Genomic DNA, 27,704 nt, shown 5'->3' with positions numbered 1-27,704 from the left:
GCTGTCCCCGGATCAATGGGTTATATACTTTCTCAGAGGGGCGGAGCCAACAGCAACATCAATACAACAGTAACAGTGAGTAAATACAATAATATATACAACAGCTATACGTGGAGTAATAGTGAGTAAGTACAATAATATATACAACAGCCATACGTGGCTCACCACACAGTGCTGCCTCACTGCTCCTGGATCAATTCCAGCCTTGGGTGGCTGTGTGTGTGGAGTTTGCACTTTCTCTGTGTGTCTGCGTGGGTTTCATTTGGGTGCTCCGAAGGTTTCCTCCCACTCTCCAAAGAAGTGCAGGCTAATTGGATTGACCATGCTAAATTCCCCTTAGCGTCCAAAAGGTTAACTGTGGTTACTAGGTTGCAGGGATAGGCTGGAGGTGATTTTTCGAAGGGTCGGTGCAGACCCGAAAGGCCGAAAGGCCTCTTTCTGCACTGTCGATTCTCTGAATCAGAAACTTCTCCTTTACAAAGATGGCCGCCCCATAGCTCGTTTAAGGTCTTCCTTTGCCAAGATGGTCGAACTAAGCTTCCACTTCGGCGGATGGTCTTCCTATCCCAAAATGGCCACCCAGCTCAATTTCAGGGCGTCGTCCAAAAATGGCCGCCCAGTCGCTCCGCTCCAATCACGGACCGGCATGCCAATGACACTTGATTCCCCGACTCCTCCGTCATCCCTTTACTGGCTGACGCGCGTTGCGTGAAGTGTCGGCCGGCGGAGAGAGGATGGAGGAGGGAAGCGGTCGTCAGGTAATATCCGCCCTGGCCTGGTGTGAATGCCCGCAGCCTGGGTGTTGCTGATGTGTGGGTGGCTGGACGGTCAGGGAGACGGTTCCCCCTGCGACACCTGCACCGGCTCCTCACGAGACAGGGAGGCCTTGCTGGGCAAGCTCTCACCAGCACATCCCACAGAGGTTGTAGTTAAAGAGTCTTGTTCAGGATCCGGATCGGAATAATCTTCACCCACTGCTTGCAATATGAATCTTGCCCTTCAGACTGTTTAAAATGATAGCAGGGCTGCATAGGGAGAAGCTTTTTCCTGCAGTGGAAGAACCCAGAACGAGGAGACACGTAGTGTTCGAGTTAGAACCAGACCATTCAGCAGCGAAATCAGGGAACACCTTTTCACACAAAGGGCACATTCTGCCTATTAACCCATAATGATAAAGATGTGGATGCTGGGCTAATTAGAATTTTCAAAATAGATTTATATTACTTGGTAAGGGTGTCAAGAAATGAAAGCAAGGTCAGAGAGAGAAAACCAGGGAACTATAGACTCGATTTATAAGCTGTTGTCAGCAAATTACTGGAGTTTTATACTTTGGTATAGGGTGGCATTGAAAATATTTAGTTAATCAGAATAAGCCAGCGCATATTTGTAAATATGTTGATCTTTGGAGTTTAGTGTAGGTTTACTAAAACAGAACCCGAACACGTGCTAGGATTGTATTGCCTGGAATTGAGAAGGTTAAGGGGTGATTTGATCAGATTTTCATGACGTTGAGCTTGTAGATAGAGATAAACTAGACATAGTTGTCAAAATTAGAGCCTTCAGAGTGAAATTGGGAGGCACCTTTTCACGAAAAGGGTTGTTGAAATTTGGAACATTCTTCCACAAATTACAATTGATTCTAGATCAACTGTAAATTTTAACTATGAGAATGATAGATTTTTGTTATCTACAGAGATAACATATTAAGAGATTTGGGGTGAAAGTGGCTAAATCAGGTCCCATTAAAAGGCAAAACAGGCATGAGGGACTAAATGGTTTGCTCCTGTTCCTATGGTTAGTGATTGAGGATAAAAATAAAACAACCATTTCTTGTGAAAGTGCTTACCTTTTTATAAAGAAAATGTAGTTCATCACCACTTTTTAATTAATGTTGTGCTTCAGCATGTTCCAGTTGCATATCATGCATTTGGTTCTGATATGTTAGTGTCATTTAACATCATATTATGACATTGTCAACAATATGGCACAGTAGCACCACAAAAACAAATAACTTGGAAACAGCAGTAGGCCAGAACCTGTTCTGTCATTTGATAAGATCATGGCTGATCTGATTCTGGTCTCAGTTCTACTCTCCTGCCTGCCCCCTGCAAATGCCTTGACTGTCTATTTGAAATATATCTAACTCAAACTTGAATAAATTCAATGACCCAACCTCCACTGCTTTCTGGATGAGAATTCCACAGACTAACAACCCTCTGAGAGAAGTTCTCCTCATCTCTGTCTTAAAAGGGCATTTTTTTTTTCTTGAACTGTGTCAGCTAGCTCTAGTCTCCCCTACAAGAGGAAGCACCCTCTGGGTATCCGCCCTATCAAGATCCCCTCAGTATTTTGTATTTTCAATAAGATCACACCTCATTCTTCTAAACTCCAATGGATACAGGACCACCCTGTTCAACCTTTCTTCACAAGATAAACCCCTCATTCTTGGAATGAGTCAAGTGAACCTTCTCTGGGCTGCTTCTAAAGCAATTATATCCTGTTTCAAATAAGTCTACACTGTGCCAAAGTCCAGATGTGATCTCATCAGGACAATTCTGTACGTTTTAACTCCGATTTCTGTTATCCAAAGGGCCAACATATTGAGGGGTATGGGGCAAAGTTGACTGAATGGAATTAGGTTGCAAATCAGTCATGATCTAACTGAAAGGCAGAGGAGGTGTATGTGCAACAATACTGTGGATGCTGGAAATTTGAGATAACAAAATATTGGAAATACTCAGGTCAGGCAGCATCTGTGGGAAGAAACAATTAACATTTCAAGTTGAGGTAGCCTTTCTTTAGAGGAAAGTTGATCTCAATCTGAAACTTTAACTCTGTCTCTATCTAGAGTGGCACAGTGGTTAACACTACTGCCTCACAGCGCCAGGGACCCGGGTTCAATTTCGACCTCGGGTGACTGTATGGAGTATGCATATGTTTCCCTGTCTGCTTAGGTTTCCTTTGGGTGCCCCGGTTTCTTCCCATAGTCCAAAAATGTGTAAATTAGGTGGATTGGCTATGCTAAATTGCTCCCAGATGGGGTTATGGGGATTGGGCCTAGGTTGAGTGCTCCTTCAGAGGGTTGGTGCAGACTTGATGAGCTGAAAGGCCTCCTAGAGGGATTGATCTACAGCAGCTTGGATAGAACAGACATCTTCAAACCTATGTATTCTTCAGGAAATTGTGTTGAGCCATGCTCTATGTAAGAATGGTGCTATTAAAGGTTTGAGAACAGGATACCTATCCGTTGGTGAATAGTACTTGGGGGAATGGAAAGTTGGTGTAAAGCTGGGAAAGGGAGGATACAGTAGTCAAATCATATTCTACCATGTAATTTTTCTTACCAGAGCAAATTTTGAGTTGGTCCTAACAGTTCATATACAAAATGAATTCTCTAAGAATGAGTACGACATGACCTGATGAGCTGCAACAGCTTTAGATTTGTAACAACATAATCATTACTTTTGTTCCTATAGCCCTCTGATTTTATGATGCAAAACTATATCCATATCTGGCCTTAGCTAATGGACGTGAATGCATTTTGTTTGCTATAAATTTTGGAACTTTTGTTCTTTTTTTAAAAAGCAGAATAAGATTCCCTGTATCTTCAAATGACATTTTAAGGCCAACACCAACCGAACAGAGAATTCTCTACTGCAGTGCTTTTTGAACTTTTTTGTTTCAAGGATCTGTTTTCAAATTAATTTGTTTTCAGTCGCATTCCCCCCCCCCCCCCCCCCCCCCAACTAAATTATACTGTGGAAAGCTCATAACGTGACAAAAAACAGTCATGCCATTGATGTAAACATTGCCTGTGTGTAGAATATTTTGTTTCTAATTCTAATATCCCACTTTGCCCCCAACCCAGAACTAACTGTACCATTTTTGATGCAAAAGCGATCGATGCTGTTACTGCTGTAATCATTAGAAATGCATTGTATGGTTGATGACTTGCATCCACCCATTTAGTTTTAGAGATTTCCTTTCTTTCCAGCATTTGGTTCAAGCCAACGTGGCCAAACTAACCTTTCCTCAATCACACTTTTTGTAGAGTGGGCATTCACTCGGCATACTACCTTGTACATATCCACTGCCTCCACAACAGCTAGTGTTTTAGCAGCTAAAGTACGTTTTAGCAAATTTAAAAAAATTTCTTAGCTTCTCAAGCTAAAGGTTGTTAGTGTCTAGACTTGCTACTTGGGCATTATAACTGTGAAACTGTTAATGTAGCATAAGTGATTACCTTCAGGACAGATGGGGAAGCATTGGAGACGAAAAAAGGAGGCAAATAATTGTTTGTGTTTTCTTTTAAATAGGGTGATGGGATGAGAGAAACTTCGGACATTTGGTACAATCATAAAATGTACTCCAGATTTTGGAAGCATTATCAGCTCGCTATGGGATGGCTACAGAAACATAGACGGGCTTATCGCAAGGCAGTCGAATCACTTGAGTATTCTCCTTGGTATAATGCAGAACCAGCAGCAACTCGCTTTGCTGACTGGCATAATGGATTGCCGTGCTACTCTTCAGGACATACATGGCAAAATGAGTACAGCCAAAGCAGACAAGGGCAGTGCCCACACAGCTCCGAAATTGAAGTGGAAGATTTGAACACTGAAGCCGATATGAATGCTGACCAAGAAGGGGAAACAGACTCCGATAGTGAAATAGAGTGTGATATCAGCAATGTGGAAATAACAGAAGAATTGCGGCAGTACTTCAAACAGACAGAAAACCATAAAGAGGAGTTAAGTAAGTGTTCGCGATTGTGTAGAATTTTCTTCTTGGAATATACTTCTAGGACCTGGATATATGTCACTGCTGAACCTTCCCATGTTTCTCCCTGTTCCTGGGGTCATCTGTACCCCTTACAGAAATTCTTCCTGCCATCTGTGTGACTCAGGTCAGAAAACATAAAATGGAAGTATGAAAGTTGTCATATTTCCAATCTGGCACAGTGCATTGATGCTTGGTATGTAGCACCACTGAATCCACTTTGCAGAAAATTTCAAGATAAACTTTTACATGAAAGCAGAGATCCAGCAAGGATTTGCACTCTATTTCACCTAATTTTAAGTGTTCTTTGTTTAGTCAGTCCAGATGTCACTGTACTATTGCTGTCAAGACAGACAAGTAACTTTTCAGAGACATCAGACGGTGTTGTTCGTGACCAGGGGAACAGGTCACACCTCTTCTTTCCTCCACCTTTTTTGGTGGTTGAATAATAATTTGTTCTTTTCCAGAAAGCCGTAAAGGATAGAACTGGAGCGGACAAGCATTTAGCGCCAAATCAGACTACCACAGACCTAGCCTTATCTATTTATTGAAGCTTAAGTGTACCCCTGATTAATGACCACCACCGATATACAATTAATATATAATAATCTTTATTAGTGCCACAAGTAGGCTTACATTAATACTGCAATGAAGTTACTGTGAAAATCTCTTAGTGCCATACTCCGGCACCTGTTCGGTTACACTGATTTCGGGTCAGTGCTAACCACTGTGCTACTGTGCCGCCAATATTATAGAACATAGAATAGTACAGCACAGAACAGGCCCTTCGGCCCTCGATGTTGTGCCGAGCAGTGATCACCCTACTCAAACCCACGTATCCACCCTATACCCGTAACCCAACAACCCCCCCCCCCCCCTTAACCTTACTTTTAAGACACTACGGGCAATTTAGCATGGCCAATCCACCTAACCCGCACATCTTTGGACTGTGGGAGGAAACCGGAGCACCCGGAGGAAACCCACGCACACACGGGGAGGACGTGCAGACTCCGCACAGACAGTGACCCAGCCTGGAACTGAACCTGGGACCCTGGAGCTGTGAAGCTTTTATGCTAACCACCATGCTACTGTGCTGCCAATATTACCGGATTCCCTTCTCTTTATAAATATTAAGTGAGTTACTATGATTGCAGACCCAACCTTAACTTTTCCTTGTAAGAAAATCGACCTAGTGATCCTCTTCTGGACTGCCTCCAATGCCAGTATATCTTTCCTTGGATAAGCAGACCAAAACTATTCAGAGTATTCCAGGTGTAGTCTTAGTGCCTTGTGTAATTTTGAAAAGACCTCCCTATTTTTATACTCCATTCCCTTTGAAATAAAGGCCAGAATTCCATTTGCCTTCCCAATTATCTGCTGAACTTGCATGCTAGCTTTTCTAAAAATCTCAATCAGGATCTGTTCTTTCAGACTGAATGGCCAGAGCCATGACTCTGTTTTCGCACTCGTGGAGCACTGAGGCTTCAAATGGTACAAGATGCTGAGTGGAAGCAAAATTGTATTACACCAATATGTCATCAATCTGAACAGTTTAATTTGTGCATTTGGTTTTATTCCAAACAGGTCATTCAGTGAAAGTTGAATGGAGTGGCACGGTAGTGCAGCAGTTTGCACTGTTGCTTCACAGCGCCAGGGTCTCGGGTATGATTCCCAGCTTGGGTCACTATCTGTGTGGAGTCTGCACGTTCTCCTCTTGTCTGCGTGGGTTTCCTTCGGGCGCTCTGGTTTCCCCCCACAAGTCCATAAAGATGTGCTTGTTAAGTGAATTGGACATTCTGAATTTTCTCTCGGTATATCCGAACAGGCGCTGAAGTGTGGCGACTAGGGGATTTTCACAGAATTTCATTGCAGTGTTAATGTAAGCCTACTTGTGGGCAGCACGGTGGCGCAGTGGTCAGCAATGGGCCTACAGCGCTGAGGACCTGGGTTCGAATCCCGGCCCTGGGTCACTGTTCAGGTGGCGTTTGCACATTCTCCGTGTCTGCGTTGTTTTCACCTCCACAACCCAAAGATATGCTAGTTAGGTGGATTGGCCACGCTAAATTGTCCCTTAATTGGAAAAAAAATAATTGGGTACTCTAAAGTCTACTTGGGACAATAATAAAAAAAGATTATTTATGATGCTGGTAAGATAATTGACCAGTTGCTGAGACAGTATTTTGCATAAATAAGATTATTTCCTGACTTTAAAATTATTACTACCATGAATTTTACTACTGTAATATATTTAATAGCTGAAAATAAACTGTTTTATTGCTCTATTTCCAATCTGAAGTGAATATTGACTGAAAATATAGCCATCATTCAGCATGGGGCTTAAATGTGAACTAATCATTCTGTGACCAAAAAAACTGCTTTGCAATAACTTTGATTACAAATGTGCTACACTACCATTATCCTTTACATTTCAGCACAGAATTGTATTTCCAGCTTAGTCAATTGTAAATTAAGTTGAAAATTAATTTTTTGGTTCTGTTCCAGACTTGGTCAACTCTTTTCATTCTGTCCCAGCAACATGCCCTCTTTGTTTTCTGTGGTATGCAGGTGATTTGTTGAAGTGCCCGAACCCTTTAAAAAAAATTTACCAAGCTGTGCACATGCAGAATCTTAAGGAGCCAGGAACGTTTGGGCTGCTGTGCAGCTGCACAACCTAGGGAACATTAGTCCCCAGGAGGATTTTACAGTGTTTAGCAAATGATCTGTGTTCCTGACCAATTTGGAATAAGCCCAAATGTACATATTACACTACAGCACTAAGCAGCAGACATACTACACTGGCTGATTTAGAACCAGACTTGCAAAGATAATGAATGCATTCTGAATTCTATGGAAGAGTCCTTTTCAACAGTGTGCAATCAAAGCACACGTTAAATAAAACAGTGTAGGTGGAGGATCTGGCAGTAAATACTTCCATTTAAACTGCCTAATGGAGACTTTTCCTCCAATAGAGGCAACTAAGGGCATTAACTCAAGGACAGTACAGAGATCATGTGCAATGCTGACGCAAAATCTAATACACTTATTGAGCCCATGACAATTATGTCTTGCTTCGAAAGTGAGTATTAATAATATTTTTGGGATTGCACATTTGCTTTCAAAGTACGTGGGTTATTTGGCAGTGTAAGCTCAATCACGCTTCACCAGCGGTCAGTGCCACATAGCAGATCACGGTCTCTACCAAACAAGAATAGGGCAATAGCAAACACCATCCAAAGGGAGACAATGAAGATTCAGGTGCCAGCTATTAATTTTATTGTGTGCAGCTAATTTTTTGAATGCACCGTAAGTTTACATTTTAGCACAGGCATGGTATTTGAAAATGAAAATCGCTTATTGTCACAAGTAAGCTTCAAATGAAGTTACTGTGAAAAGCCCCTAGTCGCCACATTCCAGCGCCTGTTCGGGGAGGATGGTATGGGAATTGAACCGTGCTGCTGGCCTGCCTTGGTCTGCTTGCAAAGCCAGCGATTTAGCCGTGTGCTAAACCAGCCCCTATTTAACGCCGAGCAAGGCCTGCACACTTCCTTCCTGGATGCTGCATGGCTGCACAGCCACACAGCTAAGCAAGAACATTGCCAATTACCCTGAGGTATTCTTGCTCATCTTGTATCTTATCTTATAAAGTAGAATTAGTAAAGCTACCAAAGAGTGAAGAAGAAAATCACTAAAGGGGAAAATTGACATATAAATTGCCAAAACAAGTACAATATTGGCAATTTCATCCAATCATTTTGGAAGGAGGTTGGGGCTAAACTACTGAGCTCATCCGATTGAATTGTAGAGCTTTGCTCCCTTGGCTTATCTTTATTCCACTCTGGGTAAACATATTTCGGATAAAATTAATTAACCAATAATATATTAACCTTTTCCAGCAGTAAAGCAAGGGTAGAACAAATTGGAAGTGACACTGCAGCCACATACATTTATTTAAAGGGAAGCTAAGGAAGTACATGAGGGAGAAAGGAAGAGAAGAATCTGCTGATAGGTTGACATGAAGAGGGTGGGTGAAGGCTCATATGGAGCATAAATGCTATAGCGCAAATTATTTGAACCCAATGACCGTCTCTCTGTTGTAAATTTTACGAAATTCCTGGGAATTGTGGAACATTGCTGCTGCCGATCAATCTTGAGAGTGGATTGAGATGGAATGTGTGTGGGGTTGGGCCTGGAGGAGAGCAGTGAAAAATGGGATTGAGGATGTTAAATGAGATGGGAAAAGTTGAAGAAAAATAAATGGGAGATTTGGATTTCATGAAACTGATTGATTGGAATCCAAGAAATATCAAAATTCATGTTGATGGGGTAGATTTGCACATTTGTGATGTTTGAGTTAATGTAGTACATTTGTCTATTGTGTACGTTCCCTTGGTCGCAGAAAAGTACTTTTCACTGTACTTCGGTTCACGTGACAATAAATAAATCAAACAATCATTAACAAATGTACTATATTAAAATGTGTTGCTTTTGTCAGGATATAATTTTATTTTTGTGGAATTTAAATTTCTCACTGTTAAGCAAAGCAGAACTTTATTGAAGTATGAAATCCTGTCTTATGCAATATCCCACGAAAGAGGGCAGTATTTTCCTGCAAGCAGAAAAGGATTTTGTATTCTGTAGTACAGTTGCTTGTCGACGGGTGTCACTGGGGAGTATTTTTTTAAAGTAACTGAAAAAAGAGGATTGCACTTTTTGTTCATTGAGGACGCAGCAGTATCGAATGGCAGAATGGAGGTTTTCTCAAATCTCTGGGAAGTCAATTCCTAATCTCAAGGTATATCTGGAGAAGGCATAAATATTCCTGGGGGAACAGAAACACTAGAAAAGTCTACATTTTTAAGATGGTTACAATTTGGATTGTGCCCATTTCCGGATGAAGACTTAAAAATGCAATTAACAAACTGAAGGAAGAGGGGCGATTGAAGACTCTTAACAGAATCCCAATTAAAAACATAACAAAATTGCAATTACCTCTGCTGCTACCCTATTATAAGATTGTTCTTTTCTGACATCTGTTAACATTTTCTGAGCAAATGGCCATCTGGTTTACATTATATTCTGGAAAGTAACTTTTTATAGTCCTGTAATCTAAAAATACACGTAGACATGGCAACAAGCAATATTACTGGTGGAGAAATGTTAACCAACTCCAGACTCACTGCAGTTTCACTATACGTTAATCTTCCAAATTGTATGGTGCTAAATTACAGGGCTTCTCATTTCCATAAGAAAGTGTGAAATGTGTTGGAGCTGTGGCTGTAGCATTTAAATTATTCGAGGCTAGAAGTAAAGCTGCAGAAAACTCCATTCCTGAAAGACACAGCAGTCAGCTAAAGAAGGGGAGTCAAATGGAAATTGGGGTGGAAGAAATTGAAAATCTAAATAGATTCAATATGTGCTGATAAATATTATATTACATTGTTGCATTTAATATGTAGGAAATTACACATGGGTGTGTAGTGGCATTGACAGTGATTGTAAGCTATACAGTTGGGGAAATACTTCAAAATTATTCTAATGTTCAAGTTTGTCAGTTTCTTTAAATTTCATTCGCAACGCCTCCAGTGGAAATTACTTCCTCCTGCTTTCAGAATATTTCTAAAGTCCCAACCCAAGAGATTACCTCTTGGTATCTTAGCACACAACAAATTGTCCAATTGATATTTCTCCAGTGCAGGAGTTGTTTCTAAACGTGGTTAATCTTTCTTGTTATGTGGCATGAAAAATGTTTTACAAATACAAAGAAAGAATGCTGTGATTGATAATCTGCTTGAGTAAATACAGACTAGTTGTCAGTTTATCCATTTGGGTTATATGGATGAGAGTTGTAATGTTGCACATCCCTCCACAGACCTGTTGGCACACCGGCTTGGTACCTGATTTTCTCAATCTCCTCGCCCACTGAGTTAAAAGTGGGTTGTATAGAAACATAAAAAATGAGAGCAGGAGGAGGCCATTCGAGCTTGCTCCATCATTCAGTATTATCATGGCTGATCCTCTATCTCTGTACAGCACACTCATGTTCTCCCCATACCCCTTGACACCTTTAAATAAATACATTTTAAATAATCTTTATTGTCACAAGTAGGCTTGCATTAATATTGCAATGAAGTTACTGTGAAAAGCCCCTAGTCGCCACATTCTGGCACCTATTCGGGTACACAGAGGGAGAATTCAGAATTCTCAGCTGGTACGGGAATTGAACCCACGCTTCTGGACTTGTTCAGCATCACAAACTAGCTGTTTAGCCCACTGAACTAAACCAGCCCTTTAGCGCCTAGAAACTTATCTATTTCCTTTTTAAATATATTCAGTGACTTGGCCTCCACAGCCTTCTGTGGTAGAGAATTCTACAGGTTCACCACCCTCTGAGTGAAGCAATTTCTCCTCATCTCAGTCATAAATGGCCTATCCTGAGACTGTGACCCTTGTTCTAGAGGAAATAACATCCCTGCATCCAGTCTGTCCAGCTCTGTCAGAATTTGATACATCTCTAAGATCCCCTCTCATTCTTCTAAACTCCAATGAATGCAGGCCTAGTCAACCCAATCTGTCCTCTTGTGGCAATCCTGCCAGACCAGGAATCAGTCGAGTGAACTCGCGGCATTCCTTTTGGCAAGTATATTCTTTCTCCGTTAAGGAGACCAGAACTGCACGCAATACTCCAGATATGGTCTCACCATGGCCATGTACCACTGCAGTATGACATCTTGCTACAGTACTCAAGTCCTCTTACAATGAACGCCAACATACCATTTACCTCCCGAACTGTTTGCTGAATCTGCATGCTTGCTTTCAGTAACTGGTGTATTAGGACACCGAGGTCCCTTTGTACGTCAACATTTCCCAATCTAAATTGAAATAATACTCTGCCATGCTGTTTCTCCACCCATGGTAGATAACTTCACATTTATCCACATTATTCTGCATCTGCCATGTATTTGCCCACTCGCTCAACTTGTCTAAATCATCTTGAAGCCTCTCAACATCCTCCTCCCACTTGCATTCCTACCAAGTTTTGTGTCATCAGCAAACTTGGAAATGTTACTTTTGATTTCCTTATCCAAATCATTGATTGGGCAGCACGGTAGCATTGCGGATAGCACAATTGCTTCACAGCTCCAGGGTCCCAGGTTCGATTCCGGCTTGGGTCACTGTCTGTGTGGAGTCTGCACATCCTCCCCGTGTGTGTGTGGGTTTCCTCCGGGTGCTCTGGTTTCTTCCCACAGTCCAAAGATGTGCAGGTTAGTTGGATTGGCCATGATAAATTGCCCGGTTACTGGGTTATGGGGATAGGGTGGAGGTGTTGACCTTGGGTAGGGTACTCTTTCCAAGAGCCAGTGCAGACTCGATGGGCCGAATGGCCTCCTGTACTATAAATTCTATTATATGTTGTGAATAGCTGAGGCCCAAGCACTGATCCCCACAGGACCCCAATTACCACTGCCTGCCACTTCAAAAAAACACCCATTTATTCCTGCTCTTTGTTTCTTGTTTGCTAATCAATTCTCATTCCATAGGAGCAGAAGTAGGCAATTCAGCCCTTTGAACCTGCTCCGTCATTCAATCAGATCTTTGCTGATCTTTTCCTGGTCTCAAATCCACCTCTCCACCTGTTCCCCATATCTCTTTAAACTGCTTTTTAATCAGAAATGTATCTATCTCCTTCTTGAAACCATTTAGTGACTCTGATGTCACCGCACTATGGGCAGCGAGTTCCAGAAATTCACCACTCTCGGCGAGAAGTAGTTCCTCCTCATCTCCGTTCTGAATCTACCTCCTCAACCTATATTTGTGACCTCTCATTCTAGATAATCTCCCCTTCAAGAATGCCAATATATTACCCCAATTCCTTGCACTTAAATTTTGCACACTAACCTGGTTTAGCTCACAAGGCTAAATCGCTGGCTTTTAAAGCAGGCCAGCAGCACGGTTCGATTCCCGTACCAGCCTCCCCGGACAGGCGCCGGAATGTGGCGACTAGGGGCTTTTCACAGTAACTTCATTGAAGCCTACTCGTGACAATGGATTTTCATTCATTTCATTTCAAGTGAGACTTTATCAAAAGCCTTCTGAAAATCCAAACACACCACATCCACTGGTTCACCCGTACCTATTCTAGTTACATCCACAAAAAACTCAAAGTTTGTCAAAAATGATTTTGACTTTGTCTAATCCAGTTGATATTTTCCAAATGTCCTGTTGTCGCATCCTTTCTAATAGACTCTAGCAGTTTCCCTATTACTGATGTTAGGTTAGTCAGCCTGTAATTCCCTGTTTTCTCCCTCTTTTAAATAGTAGGATTACATTTGCCGCCCTCCAATCTATTGGAACTGTTCCAGAATCCAAAGAATTTTGGAAGGTAACAACCAATTGTAGTCTCTTACAATTTTTTGGGTGTTGGTGGACATTAAACCTGAGTCTAGTTCCATGTGTGCTGGCAATGCTTTTTAAGAAATTAAAATCTATCTTGCCTCCCCATCCCTTTTGAAGATTTTGACTCTTTGCTGATCTATGATTTTGTTTCTGGCCAGCTACCTCCAGTTCCTCATCCAGTGGCCATAATTTATGCATGAGCCTCGATGTTGAGAGTTGGTGGGCTGTTTGACCACAACAATATCATAACCAAAAGTTCTTGCATATATTTTCTGGTTGGGTTTATTGGGTTAACAGCTCTGGCTAACCTTCCTATCATTCTGTAACCAGGGGTTCGGAAGCCATTTGTCACACTCCTACCTCTGTCCCCACTGAAATTTGATAATTCTGCACAGATCAGGAATAAAAACCATGATTTTCCTGTTCTGTAAGTGTCTATTTCTCAATTAACTCTAACTCACTGTAAAAATACAGTGACAATTAGAAATCTACAGAAATGGAGGAAATAAAGTATTCTTTCTCTGATCTGTATGTGTGTGGATCAATAATAATATAAATTACTGACATGCCATCTTTATAGATTAAACTAGTTAAACTTGAATAAAATAAATCTTAATTCAACAGGGAATCAATTAACCTTTGTAAAAATAGAATATGTAAATGAAGAGTCATTGTTAACACACAAAAACAACTTCTATTATACTCTTGTAAAATATAAAGATGGCTTGCTTGATAAATTTCTGTTTAATTTACTTTTATTCCCCTCGGCGAGTTAATTGTCAGTTTTGGAAATGGGATGCTTTTATTCAGTGTCTGGCAGCCAGTATCCAGCATAAATAGGTCACGTTGATCCAGATATAAGAACAAAGCTTCCTCTACTCTGGCCAATGCACTAGCACTGTTACTTAGCCCCGATCTCAGAAGTGCAAAGTAATTTGTTAATTTCCCACCTCCAATGTCAGTTCTTTCTGCTTGTTTGGTAACCAGTTAACATTAACAAATCAAAGGCACTTTTGTGCTTTACACTAATAACCACTCGAGACTAACTATTCAAAGACATTTCACTTCGGGCTCTTGCAGCCAACAGAGAGAAGACTTGCACCCCATAACTCTTGGGATGGATTCAAAAGCTGATATCAGAAGAAGACATGCTGGTAGTGGGAGTTGATGCCTACTATAAATGCCAAGGACTAAAAGAAACACTTTTTTTTCCAGCAGTGATTCCCTCCTTGTTTAGACAAAAATGTTGAAATGAATATTTGAATGCTGATGATATCAGCTGGCTTGAGTTGTACTATGTGAGGTAATTGAGTTTACATATGTAGTTAAAATGGCAGTTGCTGAAGCATTGCTAGGTTAATGTGTATCATTATTGTTAATTTAACACACTTGGATTCATTAGAACCACCTTCCTCTGTGGTTGTAATTGTCTGCCAGTGTTTTTTTTATCTTTTCTCACCTAATCAGTGGGAATATCAAATGCAGGCTGTTAAAACAGTTCCACGTCAGATCTAGCAATCATAAATGTGGCGTGAAGCTCTCTCTCGCTCTCTCTCGCTCTCTCTCGCTCTCTCTCGCTCTCTCTCGCTCTCTCTCGCTCTCTCTCTCGCTCTCTCTCTCACTCACTCACTCACTCACTCACTCACTCACTCACTCTCTCTCTCTCTCTCTCTCTCTCTCTCTCTCTCTCTCTCTCTCTCTCTCTCTCTCTCTCTCTCTCTCCTTTTCTCTCTCTCTCTCTCTCTATCTCTCCTCTCTCATCTCCTCCTCTCTCCTCTCCTCTCCTCGCTCTCTCTCTCTCTCTCTCTCTCTCAATAATGTATATCAAGCTTGGAAGATTGCCCCATACCGTAGAAGTGTCATTTTTCCATTGTTCACAGGTTTCGGTAAGTGCACATGTATAGTAGGAGTAAAGAAGGCAAAGTTGGCCTTCATAGCGAGAAGATTTGAGTGTAGGAATAGGGATGTTTTACTGCAAATATATAGGGCATTGGGGGAGTCCAGAACTAGTGGTCATAGCTTGAGGATAAGAGTTAAATGTTTTGGGGTTGAGGTAAGGAGACATTTCTTCACCCAGAGTGATAAATCTGTGGAAGTTACTAGCACAAAGTAGTGGAGGCCAAAACATTTGTGTAGTTTCAAAAAGGAGTTAGATATAGCTCTGTTGGGGGGGGGGGGGGATCAGGGTATTGAACTTGATGATCAGCCATGATCATAATGAATGGTGGAGCAGGCTCGAAGTGCTGAATGGCCTCCTGCTTCTATTTTCTATGTACGTTTCTCTGTCCGGTAGAAAGCGCAATGAAAGCCAGGCTGAATATAGACGTTTCAGAGGGAAGGTGTAAAATCAAATAGAAAAAAAAGAGGGCAGCACAGTGGCGCAGTAGTTAGCACTGGGGCTACGGCGCTGAGGACCCGAGTTCGAATCCCGGCCCTGGATCACTACCCATGTGGAGTTTGGACATTCTCCCCGTGTCTGCGTGGATTTCATCCCCACAACCCACAGATGTGCTGGTTAGGTGGATTGGCCAAGCTAAATTGTCCCTTAATTGAAAAAAAAATCATTGGGTACTCTAAATTTAAAAAAAATAGGAAGCAAAGGAAGAGTCTAGCAGTCAGCATACAAGGGAATCATAAAATCTTCTATTTATAAATAGTAAAAAGGTGGTAAAAGGAGAAACCTATGAATGGAGGCAGAGAGCATAGCTGAAGTACTTAATAAATATCTTGTATCCATCTTTACCAAGGAAGAAGATGCTACCCAAGCCACAGTGAAAGAGGAAGTATTTAAGACACGAGAAGGGTTTAAAATTGATATGCTATTGGATAGTCTACCTGTACTTAAAGTTGATAAGGAAGGCACCAGGACTAGATGAGATTAATCCAAGGATACTGAGGGAAGTGTGTGGAAATTCCACAGGCACTAGTCATAATTTTCCAGTCTTCTTTAGATTCAGGGGTGGTGCCAGAGGACTGGAGAATGCAAATATTACACCCTTGTTCAAAAAAGGGTATAAAGATAAGCCCAGCAACTGCAGGCCAGCTAGTTTAACTTTGGAGGTGGGGAGCGTATAGAAATAATCAGGACAAATGTGAGTTAATTAAGGAGAGCCAGCATGGAATTCTTGAGGTAAAACCTTGTTTAATAGCTGGAATCTCTTTTGATGTGGTAACAGAGCGGATTGATGAGGGCAATGCTGTTGATGTGGTGTACATGGCCCGCCAAAAGGAATTTGATACACAACAGATTGTGAGCACATTGAATAAAAGGAACAGTAGTAACATTGATACAAAATTGCCTCATTGATAGGAAACGGAGAGGAGTCATTAATGGATTTTGTTGGACTGGAGCAGTTTCTAGTCGAGTTCCCCAGGAATCAATGTTGGGACCCTTGTTTTTCCTGATATATATTAATGACATAGACCTTGGTGTACAGGGCATAATTGCAAAAGTTTGCGGATGATGCAAAATGTGGCAGCATTGTCTTGTTGAGGACGATCATTGAACCATAGAATCCCTACAGTACAGATGGAGGCCATTTAGCCTTTTGAATCTGCACCCACTCTCTGAAGGAACACCCTACCTAGTCCCACACCCCTGTAACCCCACCTAATCATTGGAATCTTCAGGGGCAATTAGCATGGCCAATCCATCTAACTTGTGTTTTCTTTGGACTGTGGGAGGAAACTGGAGCACTCGGAGGAAACCCATGCAGACATGGGGAGAATGTGCAAGCTCCACACAGACAGTCACTCAAGGTCAGAATTGAACCCGGGTTCCTGGCGCTTGAGGCAGCAGTGCTAATCACCACACCACCGTGCTGCCCCATGTTGAACTTCAAAAGGACATATACAAGTTGATGGAGTGGATGGGACGTGGCAGATGAAGTTCAATTCTGAGAAATGTGAAGTGATTCATTTTAGGAGGAAGAGCATGAAGAGTCAATATAAAATAAAAGTTGCAATCCTGATTGGGGTGCAGGGGAGCAGAGGGCCTGGATATATTTAAGGTAGCAGGACTGTTGAGAGAGCAGATTAATAAAGTATATAGTATCCTAGGCTTTATTCATAGAGCCATGGAGTGTAAGAGCAAGGAGGTTATGTTGAACTTGTATAAGTCACTAGTTCAACCTCAGCTGGAATATTGCTTTAAGTTCTGGGCACCCCACTTCAGGAAGGATTGGAAGGCATTGCAGACCGTGACAGAAGAGATTAAGAAAATGGTTCCAGGGATGAAAAACTTCAGATGTGAGGATCGATTGGAGAAGGTGGGACTGTTTTCTTGGACAAAAGAAAGTTGGTGATTTTATGGAGGTATTCAAAATCATAAGGGGTCTAAACAGAATAGGTAGGGAGAAACTGTTCCCACTTATGAAAAGATAGAGAACGAGAGGGCACAGATTTAAAGTAATTGGCAAAAGAAGCAAAAACAATATGAGGGAAAACTTTTCATGTAGTGAGTGGTTATCTGCATTGCCTGAGAGTGGTAGAGGCAGGTTCATCCAAAGCATTCAAAAGGGAACTAAACTGTTGCCTGAAAAGGAAGAATGTTCCAGATTATGGGGAGTAGGTGGGGGAATCACACAAAGGGAATTGTTCACTCAAACACCAGTGCAGGCACCATGGGCTGAATGGCCTCCTCCTATGCCATAAAATTTCTGAACTATCCTGTAGCCTCTGGGTGAATTGCTGATTGATGCTGAATTGGGAAGAACTGCTATTTGACCTGTATGACTACCCGCCAGGAGCTGAGTTGAGACTGCTTAAACATTTATGCAAGACCCTTACAGTCAAACGGCAGACAAAACTTTCATACCAGTCATTGACCCCTACCCCTCTGGCAGTTGTAAAAAAATATATTAAAAATGATCCTTAATCATTGATGTGTTATCTGATATCAGCTATTTAGGATGCTGCAGTTGACTTCATAATCCCCTCTGGAGAGTAGACATGTACTGACAACTGGAGACTTGGCACATGGTCTGTTGGCAGACACTTGAATAGTAATTACTAGAATTAAGTACTGGGGTCTGCTAATGACCTTGACTGTTTAGTCCCCCATGGATTGGTGCAGTGGAATTTACAATCATTGAGTGGGGGTGGACGAATCCACTAAAAAGTTCATATAAATACTTTTAGTATTTAAGTATTTTTTAACTTGAATTTAAGTTTCAGTACTGTGAAAATGTGAACTGAAGAGTCTATACAGATGTGTGATATATTGTCATATCCTTCAAAGGATTTGGGCTTTTGGCAGCAACTGGATCTTTTTTTTAAAATATATTTTTATGAGGCAATTCATACATTTAACATCAAACAACCATAAACACACTGGCTAACAGGGCTGCAACCTAAATACCTAACACCCACCATTCCCCCCCCTACCTCCCACCGCTCTTCTTTTTCTCACCCCCCCCCCCCCCCCCCCCTCTCCCCAGCTGACATCTTAACTCGATCTCAGAAGTCAATGAACGGGCTGCCCATCTCCGGGCAACCCTTCTCAAGGCGAACTTTACCTTCTCCAGCCGACGAAACTCTCCCCAAGTCACTCCACCCACAGCACCCAGTTTGGCAGCCCTGAATCCCTCCATTCAATAAGATCTATCTCGGGCTACGGAGAGGCAAAGCCAAGCCATCAGCCTCTCCTGCCCTGGACTTCCGGGTCTTATGACACTCAAGGATCGCCACTTCTGGACTCGGGAGTACCTTTACCCTTTACCTTCAAGATATAATGTCGGCAAACCACTGCCAGAATCTCCCAAGCTTCAGACAGGCACAAAAACATGGGGGCGCGATTCGTGGGCCCATTCACACACCGTTCCCACACCTATCCTCCACCCCTTCAAAAATCCTACTCACCTGGCCACAGTCATATGTGCCCTGTGGATTACCTTTAAACTGTATAAGCTGCACACGTACGAGGACGCGTTCACCCGCCATCTACCCACTTCCTAACTATAGCTATATTCGCCACCCAGTAGTAATTCATTACATTTGGAAGAGATAACCCGCCCCCAGCCCTGTTCCAGCAGCACCTTCACCGCCCAGACAAACCCCAAAATCAGTGCATTCACCCTTCCTAAAAGAAGCCATTTCTCGAATGAAGATTAGGATGATTCCTGGAACATAAACAATAGCCTCGAGAGTAGCGTGTGGGCAGCACGGTAGTTATAGCGGTTAGCACAGTTGCTTCACCGCTCCAGGGTCCCAGGTCTGATTCCCAGCTTGGGTCACTGTCTGTGTGGAGTCTGCACGATCTCCCCATGTCTGCGTGGGTTTCCTCCCACAGTCCAAAGATGGGCGGGTTAGGTGGATTAGCTATGCTCAGTTGCCCTTAGTGTCCAAAAAAGTTAATTGGGGTTACTGGGTTAAGGGGATGGGGTTAAGGGGATAGGGTGGAGGAGGTGTGTGCTTGAGTGGGGTGTTCTTTCCAAGGGCTGGTGCAGACTCAATGGGCCGAATGGCCTCCTTGTGCACTGTAAATTTTATGATTCAATTGCACCTGTCTTGCCAGCGGACAGCAGGAACACATCCCACCTCCTAAATCCACCTTCATCTGCTCCACCAACTGAGCCAGATTCAACCTGGCAACTGCTCTCACCCCCGCTCCACCTGAATACCGAAATACCGAAAGCTCACCCCCACTACTCTAAATGGCAACTCCCCAGTCTCTTCTGTCCCTCGCTTGAATCGGAAAACTCTTGCTCTTCCCCATATTCAGTTTATATCCCGAAAACCGGGCAAACACCTGCAATATAACCATAATCCCCCCCCACCCCCCCCTCCAAAGAGTTTGAACGGTAGAGGAGCAGATCGTTCGTGTACAGCAAGAACCTATACTCCACACCCCCCCTCCACTGCACTTTCCCCTGTCAGTCCCTTGACCCTCTCTCTCAGCGCCATTGCCCATGGCTGTATAGCCAAGGCAAAGAGCAGTGTGGAGAGTGGGCATTCCTGCCTCGTCAACTGGATCTTTAATTACCTTCATCCCCATTTATATATATATTTGATGCTTAGATATGTCATCTCTTCACTGCCAATACTCCAGCCTTTAGGTGTTTAATGATCGTATACAAGAAATTTCAAATGTATCTCCTCTTAACACTCCTCTAAAATTTGTACCTTGTATTGGGATAAGAACTAGTATTTTCTCAGAACTACTGTCAGCTTAAATGATGTGCTTAAATATCGGATGCGGGACTTGAAACCACAACCTTCTGACTACAAGGTGAGAGTGCTGGCACTAAACCAAGGCTAACACGTAAACTTTACATGGCTGTATGTGACCCAACTGTGGGGGCATCACAGCCAAGTGAGATGGTGAACCCATGCATATTTTTGAAGCATTTTCGATGGCACCCTGAATAATTTACTCACTGTTCTCCTCTTCCAAGATAAGTAAATTGTTGCACCTCCTTCTATATTGAAACCTTAGCTGAAATTAGCTAGCCAGGAGCATGTTATAGATCAAAACCTTAAGAGTGCAACATCAGAATGGTAACAGGAGCAGGACCAGATATGTCTTAAAACATAGGTAGTCTGGTGAAGTTACAAAACGGGACAATGAACATGCTAAACAGCAGATGCTAAGAGGACAGCTAAGAGATTAAACATCCAACCAGCAAAAGCTCTAATCCTGCCACATCTCGTTGGTGGACAATTAAATAACTAAGAATGGAAGAACGCTTCACCAGCATTCCCATGCTCAGTCATTGGGGAGTTCTGATGTGGAGATGCTGGCGTTGGACTGGGGTGAGCACAGTAAGAAGTCTTACAACACCAGGTTAAAGTCGAACAGGTTTGTTTCAAACACGAGCTTTTGGAGCGCAGCTCCTTCACCTGAGGAAGGAGCTGCGCTCCGAAAGCTCATGTTTGAAACAAACCTGTTCGACTTTAACCTGGTGTTGTAAGACTTCTTATTGAGGAGTTCAGCACATCAGTGCAAAAAGCAAGGTTGAAGCATTTGCAACTATTTCAGACAGTAGTGCCCAGTGGATGATCCATCTTGGCCCACCTCCTGTGCTCCCCAGTTGTCAATCTTCATCCAGTCCAATTCACTCTGCATATGTCAAGAAACAGCTGAGTGCACTGGATACAGCAAAGGCTACGAACCCTGATACACTCCAACTGTAGTGTGAAGATTTGTATTTCTGAATTAGTCAGGCCCCTAGTCAAGGTGTTTCTGGCACAGCTACAACATTGGTATCAACCAGACAAAGAAGTAAATTACCCAGGTATGTCTTGTTCACAAAATGTGACCAATCTAATCCATCTAATTTTTGCCCCAACAGTCTGTTCAGTCATCGGCAAACTAATAGAAAATGTCATCAACAGCTCTGTCGACCAGCACTAACACAGCGATAACCTGTTTACCAATGTTCAGTTTAGGTTGTGCCAGGACCTCTCCGCTCCAGACCTCATTTTACAACCTTTGACCGAGCATCGGGAAAAAAAGTGAATTTGAGTGAGAGTGAGGACTGCCATAGATATCGAGGCCGAATTTGACTGTGGCATCCAGGAGCCCTAGCAATATTAAAATCAATGGGAATTGAGAAAACTGCACTGATTGGAGTCATGCCTAGCACAAAGGAAGATGGTTGTGGTTGTTGGAAGCCAATTAGTCAACTTTAGGACATCACTGCAAGAATGCCTTGATAGTGTTTTTAGGCCCAGACATCTGCAGCTGCTTCATTCATTACTCTTTTTTCCCATCATAAGCTCAGAAGAAGAGATATTCACTGATGATCGCACATATCAGTACCATTCCACACTTCCAAAGATAATGGAATAGTCCATGAACACATGCAGCAAGACCTGTCTGTCCCACTTTAGTCTTGGGCTAATGAGTGGCAAGTAGCATTTACACCCCACAAGTGTCAGGCAACAACCATCTCCAAAAGAGTATTTAACCATTTTCCCTTCGTGTTCAATGGCAATAATGTTGCAGATCTCCCACCACTAACATCCTGGGGGTTAACATTAACTAGAAACTTAATTGGACTAGTCATATAAATACTATGCCTATAAGAGCGAGCAACTTAGAGGGTGGGGAATGCTGCAGCAGCCTCTTGAATCCCCAAAACCGGTCCACCATTTATAAGCCTCAAGTTAGAAGTGTTGTGAAATAATCTTCACTTACCTAGAAGACTGCAGTTGCAAAAGCACTTAAACAGCTCAACACCACCAGAACAAAATAGGCCACTTGGTCAGCAACCATTACATGTTAAACATTTACTTCCTCCTCTGACATGCACTGGCAGGCAGCAGTGTGTGTCTTGAAGAGGAGAGTAAATGTTTAATATCTACAAGATGCACTGCAGCCGTTTGCCAAGGCCCTTTCACAGCACCTCCCAAACTTACAAACTTTGCCACTTAGAAGAACAAGAGTAGAAAGCACCTGGGGAATACCATCAACTGCAAATTTTGCTCCAAGTCACACACCATTTTGACTTGGGAATACACCACCATTCCTTCACTGCTACTCCGTCAAAACCTGGAACTCCCTTCGTAAAGATACTTGAGATTTACCTTCACCACATGGACTGCAGCTGTTCTAAAGAGTGGCTCTCCACCACTCTCTCGAGGCAAGTGGCAAATGACAATATAAAGCTGGTCTTGTCAGTAATTGTCCCAACCTATGGACAGATTTTTAATAATGTCTTTCAGTCTGGACTGGTAAGGGTTTGGGGGGGGGGGGGGGGGGGGGGAGATATGAAGATAGTGGCTCAGTCTTCCCAATGTTTCACTGGAGGAAGTTGCAACTCTTACAAAAGCTTTTAGTTACTGTTGGTGACCAGTGATTATCAGGATTATCATTTATTTTCAATTGCTACCATTTGAATACTGTAACATAGAGAACACAGGACAGGCCCTTCGGCCCTCGATGTTGTGCCGAGCAATGATCACCCTACTCGAGCCTAACGTATCCACCCTATACCAGTAACCCCCCCCCCATTAACCTTACTTTGACACTAAGGGCAATTTAGCATGGCCAATCCACCTAACCCGCACATCTTTGGACTGCGCATCTCACCCACTTTTTCAATAATTGTATTACTAGCAGCTAAATTTAGTGTATTGTCATTCATATATGGAAAATTTGAATCGATGGATTAACTATCAATTACTTGAAGCCTAGTTTATTAGTTTTACTTACTGGAAATGATGACAGATTAGACTTAACAACTGACATAGCAATGTCAGCTGGTTTAAATCTAATCTTATTGTTTGCATTCTGATCTATGAAGCAGACAGCTGTGTCAGTGCAAAATAACAGCAACTGATGCAACATTGATTCCAAGAGGATGATCAACATCTCCACTCACAAACCGTGCATTTGAATCAGCTTTCTTTGGGCTTCTCATCCCATGAAAAGAGAGTGAATATTGATGCATTTATTGCTTGAGTGGGAATAGTTGCTCTTGTGTTGGTGTCAGTGGAGTGTTGCGCTGCTGGCAGCAACTCCAGTCTAAACCTCCTTAAATCTCTGCAGCCAGAGTGCAAGCAAACCCACTTAATGGAAAACATTGGGCTTATAGTTCCTTTTTTAATGAAGCTGATATAAAGAAACTTCATTATCAAAATGGTCAGTTAGTTATATATGTCTGGGACACTGGCACTTTATTGTTTCAGTGCTGTCACTAGAATTACAATAATACTTTCCGGCAGGAAAGGGAAGGCTGATAAATTTAAGAGTGAGATTGGGAGATTTTATCCTTTCAAACTTGGTTAATAACTGGTGAGGACATGATTTATTATAAAGCAGTGGTGAAGTGTCAGTGGAAACAGTTTGACCAGATATCTATTTGGTAAATAAAATGTACTAAATGTGATGACTTGTCATCTATCCCTTATTTTGAGGATGAGATCTACTTGGGGGTTATGGGAGTTTCTGCCACCGTTTTCATGTGACTAAACACGATAATTTGATCCACAGGGGTCATGGAACAAGGCGTAGTGGGATCGGAGTGCAGGACTTGCTTCCTTTTCTTTCCTTCTCTACTGCCTTGTCATTAAGATAATGTAATTCAAAGTGCGATGCAGCTTGATGAACAAGTTGTCGCCATGTTGAGCCATTGGTACCAAGTTCCTCCCACTATTAATGTCAATGCTGCCCGCACTTCAAGGAGAGCTTCAGAGTGTCTTTGAAGCATTTTCTATGTCCTTTCCCTGGAACATTGGTGATGTGAGAGTTGAGAAACCAGGATCTAATATGGAAGACCGTTTTCAACCAGCCAGGCACAGGATCTGTCCATCAAAATTACAGTACAGTCTAGTGACAACTGGGGAGTACACTAGGACTTTTGTTAGGTTCCAAGGGTTTTTAATAATCTTTTATTGTCACAAGTAGGGTTACATTAATACTGCAATGAAGTTACTGTGAAAAGCCCTTCGTCGTCACATTCCAGCGCCTGTTCGGGTACACTGAGGGAAAATTCAGAATGTCCAAATTACCTAATAGCACTTCTTTTCTGGACTTATGGGAGGAAACCGAGTACCTGGAGGAACCCACACCAACACAGGGAGAACGTGCAGACTCCGCACAGACAGTGACCCAAGCCAGGAATCAAACCTGGGGACCCTGGAGCTGTGAAGCGACAGTGCTACCCACTGTGCTACCGTTGTGTTGCCCAAGTGCCCACTGCCATAGGTTGTAGAAGGCTGAGCTGACCCAGTGTCGGGTCTCTTCATTAATGGTGGCCTTTTGAGGGAGGCGACTAATGTGAAGAGCTTAACATGTTCAAGAGCTCTTTTCAACAAATATTGAAAGTGAAATTTTTGACTGACCAGCTGTGGGTTGATATGAGTTTTGTTTTGTCAACATTCAAGGACGGCCCTGATTCTGTATGCAGCATTGAAGAGGTCAAGAGTGTATCAATCAGTGCAGAATGGGGACTGACACTGCAATCATCTGAAAACTGTAGATCATGTGTATCTTTGGTGGTCAGTTTAGTTTGGCATGGAGGTGACAAGATAGTTTTCCATTGAGATGGCATTTAATGCACCAGATGACAGTTAATTTTTGGAAGCGAATAGCTACTGTTGTGTAAGTGCTAAATAGTATGGGGGGCATGTCACCATTCTGGATTTTGAAGGGATCTATTTCAGCTCTCTCACTTGAGCCAGTTGAAGCAATTGCAGATTTGTGATTAAGTTTTTTTAGACTTCCAATATTTTTCTATAATGCATAGACCATCAAATGCTTCGGCCAGGCTGTTGAATGCAATGGAAGAGTTTCCTGCTGTTTGACATTTTTCTTGGATTTGCCTGGCAACAAAGACCAAGTAAGAGATTTTTGTGGAAGATCCAAAGCTGCAGTGTGTGTGTGTCTCTGGGAGGATTTCCTGCAGTCAGAGGAAGCAGGCAATTCGGGAGAATGCGTATCAGGATTTTTCCTGCTATGGACAAGAGGGAAATACCTCAATAGGTTTATCTCTCCTATTTGAAGTACAAATCCATAAGATGAGAGCTTAGAGTATTGATGTGAACTGATTTTATAGACCTAAAGCTAGAATGCCCATTGGGGCTGCAGAATTTGTTGCTTTCATCAGTTTGATTGTCGCTCTCCCATTGATAGAGGTCCACCTATGGATTCGACCACAGGGTACAGGGGGCTCACCTGGATGTATCAGCTTCCACTACGGATTCCAATTGAGGAGTTCTTCAAAATATTCTCTCCAAGTGTTGACGAATGGCATTGTCATTCTTAAGAAGAGTGCGCCATCCTCGAAATGAAGAAGATTTTGTCCATTTGACCTTGGTCTGTGGATGGCCCTGGTGATTTCACAAACACCATAATATTGAAAATCAAAGTGGCTGATCGGAATAACTCTGAATCTTAAGAGATACAGATGTAGTACTGAGAACTGTTTTTTTTTAAATCTCTGAATGAAATTTGTAATAAAAACACAAAATACTGGACAATCACAGGTCTAGCAGAAGAGTCCTCCAGACTCCATGTTAGCTCCCTTCTCTCTCCACAGATGCTGTCAGACTGCTGCTATTGTTCAGTATTTTCTGTTTATGTTTCCGATTCCAGCATCCGCAGCAATTTGCTTTTATCTTGAATGAATTTATGTTGTGTAAATTTCTGTTTCTCATCTTTATTATGTGTGGTTTCATATTAATTAAGGATTTTAAGTGTTGCTGAGAGTTTTGAAACATCCATATTACAAATATTGAACTGAGAGAGCTCAATGGTTGTATCATGGAACTACAGGATAGTGGAAGCCAACCAGATGGACTGTTTTTTTAAAAATCTAACAAACCCCATGTCTCTGTGTAGTTCATGAAAGGCCTGATTTCCCAGTGGGTCATTACTTACTGATGGGGCTGGCTTGTTGCCCAGATTTGTTTTACTGAATTTGTTGTATCTTAAAGGATCAATTTATCTCAACAACACAAAGCAATTTTTGATTTATTGAAATGCAAATTACTATGGTTATGAAGCCCCTCCCTCAAATTTCATATTCCTTGACGCAACAATTAGTGATGATTTAACAACCAGTCGCAGACCATAGGGCAAAACATTAGCAAATAAGTCGATCTTGCTTTTCCTAATTTGGTAGCTTAGCCATGACACTATACATTACTGTATCGGTATTGTTTTCTCACTGCCTATGACATTTTCAGGATTTTACAATTAAACCACTACTACGTACTTAAACAGATTTTAATTAAAATCTAGGCCAAAATCTATTTTTATCTATATATTGCATTTAAATATTCTGCAGCGTTTGTATGTATGGATGTGATAACGTGATGAATGTATCTATAGGTCAAGAATTCAATACTTCTTTGCTTTGGGGTCTTTTTTTTAGAAAGAAAGATGTGGGCTGTATTAACATAAGAAAAATCACTTAAAATAATTAGACCTCCCGGATATATTAGATTTTTTTGCCGTTTCCATCTTCCATCATTAGAATTGAATAAAGTTACATCTAATGCACAGGGAAAGAAAAAGGCAATGCAAGAGGGCAGCTGGCACAATTTAGTGCACAACTTCAAATGTGGAAATGTTGGCGCACAGGGCAAGCTGGAGCAATATGCTCGTTGTTGCTCTCTCCAGTTGTGAAGTCTGGTCGTCGACATTTACATTTATTCTACATAATGCTTACTGGGGGTTTTTTTTCTTTGGTATGTTCACAGAGAGACAGCAGCAGTATGATGATGAACAGCAGGCAAAGTATGTATTGGCTGACCGTGATTTTCACAGTACAATGGGGAGAACAATCCAGCCGCCTGCAGAAAGACCTGGTGAAAGGAGACTGGTTGAAATGAAGAAACTGTATGGAGATGATGCTACTAAAATCCAAGGAATGGAAACGGCGATGCAACTCTTGTTTGATAGAAAGTGTGATGAGAAGCAGCCAAAGTATTGGCCTGTAATTCCATTGAAACTTTGATTGTGTTTCCTTATCCTATAAAACTGACTTATTGGCAACTATTTTTTTAAAACTTTGTTCAAATTTTATAATTATGTACTTTATGATGTTTGTTATATTTTAATAAACATGACCATTTGTACCATT

General features: G+C 42.0%; 1 protein-coding gene across 4 annotated transcripts; it reads left to right on the top strand.

Moving 5' to 3' along the window:
• gemin8 (gem (nuclear organelle) associated protein 8) lies at positions 1-27,704 on the top strand. 4 transcript variants are annotated; one of them, XM_038802487.1, is made up of 3 exons: positions 1-69; positions 4,317-4,755; positions 27,322-27,704. In XM_038802487.1, the coding sequence occupies exons 1-3, from the start codon at positions 16-18 to the stop codon at positions 27,576-27,578; spliced, it is 750 nt and encodes a 249-aa protein (XP_038658415.1). In that variant the 5' UTR covers positions 1-15; the 3' UTR covers positions 27,579-27,704. The 4 variants fall into 4 exon arrangements, with proteins under 4 accessions (XP_038658415.1, XP_038658414.1, XP_038658416.1 ...); XM_038802486.1 differs by having other exon boundaries at positions 1-75; XM_038802488.1 differs by lacking the exon at positions 1-69 and adding an exon at positions 617-758.

This window comes from Scyliorhinus canicula, chromosome 7 (genome assembly GCF_902713615.1).
Source record: "Scyliorhinus canicula chromosome 7, sScyCan1.1, whole genome shotgun sequence".
In the NCBI taxonomy this organism is placed as follows: domain Eukaryota; kingdom Metazoa; phylum Chordata; class Chondrichthyes; order Carcharhiniformes; family Scyliorhinidae; genus Scyliorhinus; species Scyliorhinus canicula.
The sequence above is the reverse complement of the archived record's forward strand: the minus strand, read 5'-3'. Positions and strand labels throughout refer to the sequence as shown.

What these genes read in the sequence shown, in the direction of transcription:
- gemin8 (XM_038802485.1), top strand. Translation starts at nt 785, where the DNA reads ATGCCCGCAGCCTGGGTGTTGCTGATGTGTGGGTGGCTGGACGGTCAG. An exon ending in CACCAGCACATCCCACAGAG is followed by an intron (nt 923 to 4,316) that starts GTTGTAGTTAAA and finishes TCTTTTAAATAG; the next exon opens with GGTGATGGGATGAGAGAAAC. An exon ending in AAACCATAAAGAGGAGTTAA is followed by an intron (nt 4,756 to 27,321) that starts GTAAGTGTTCGC and finishes GTATGTTCACAG; the next exon opens with AGAGACAGCAGCAGTATGAT.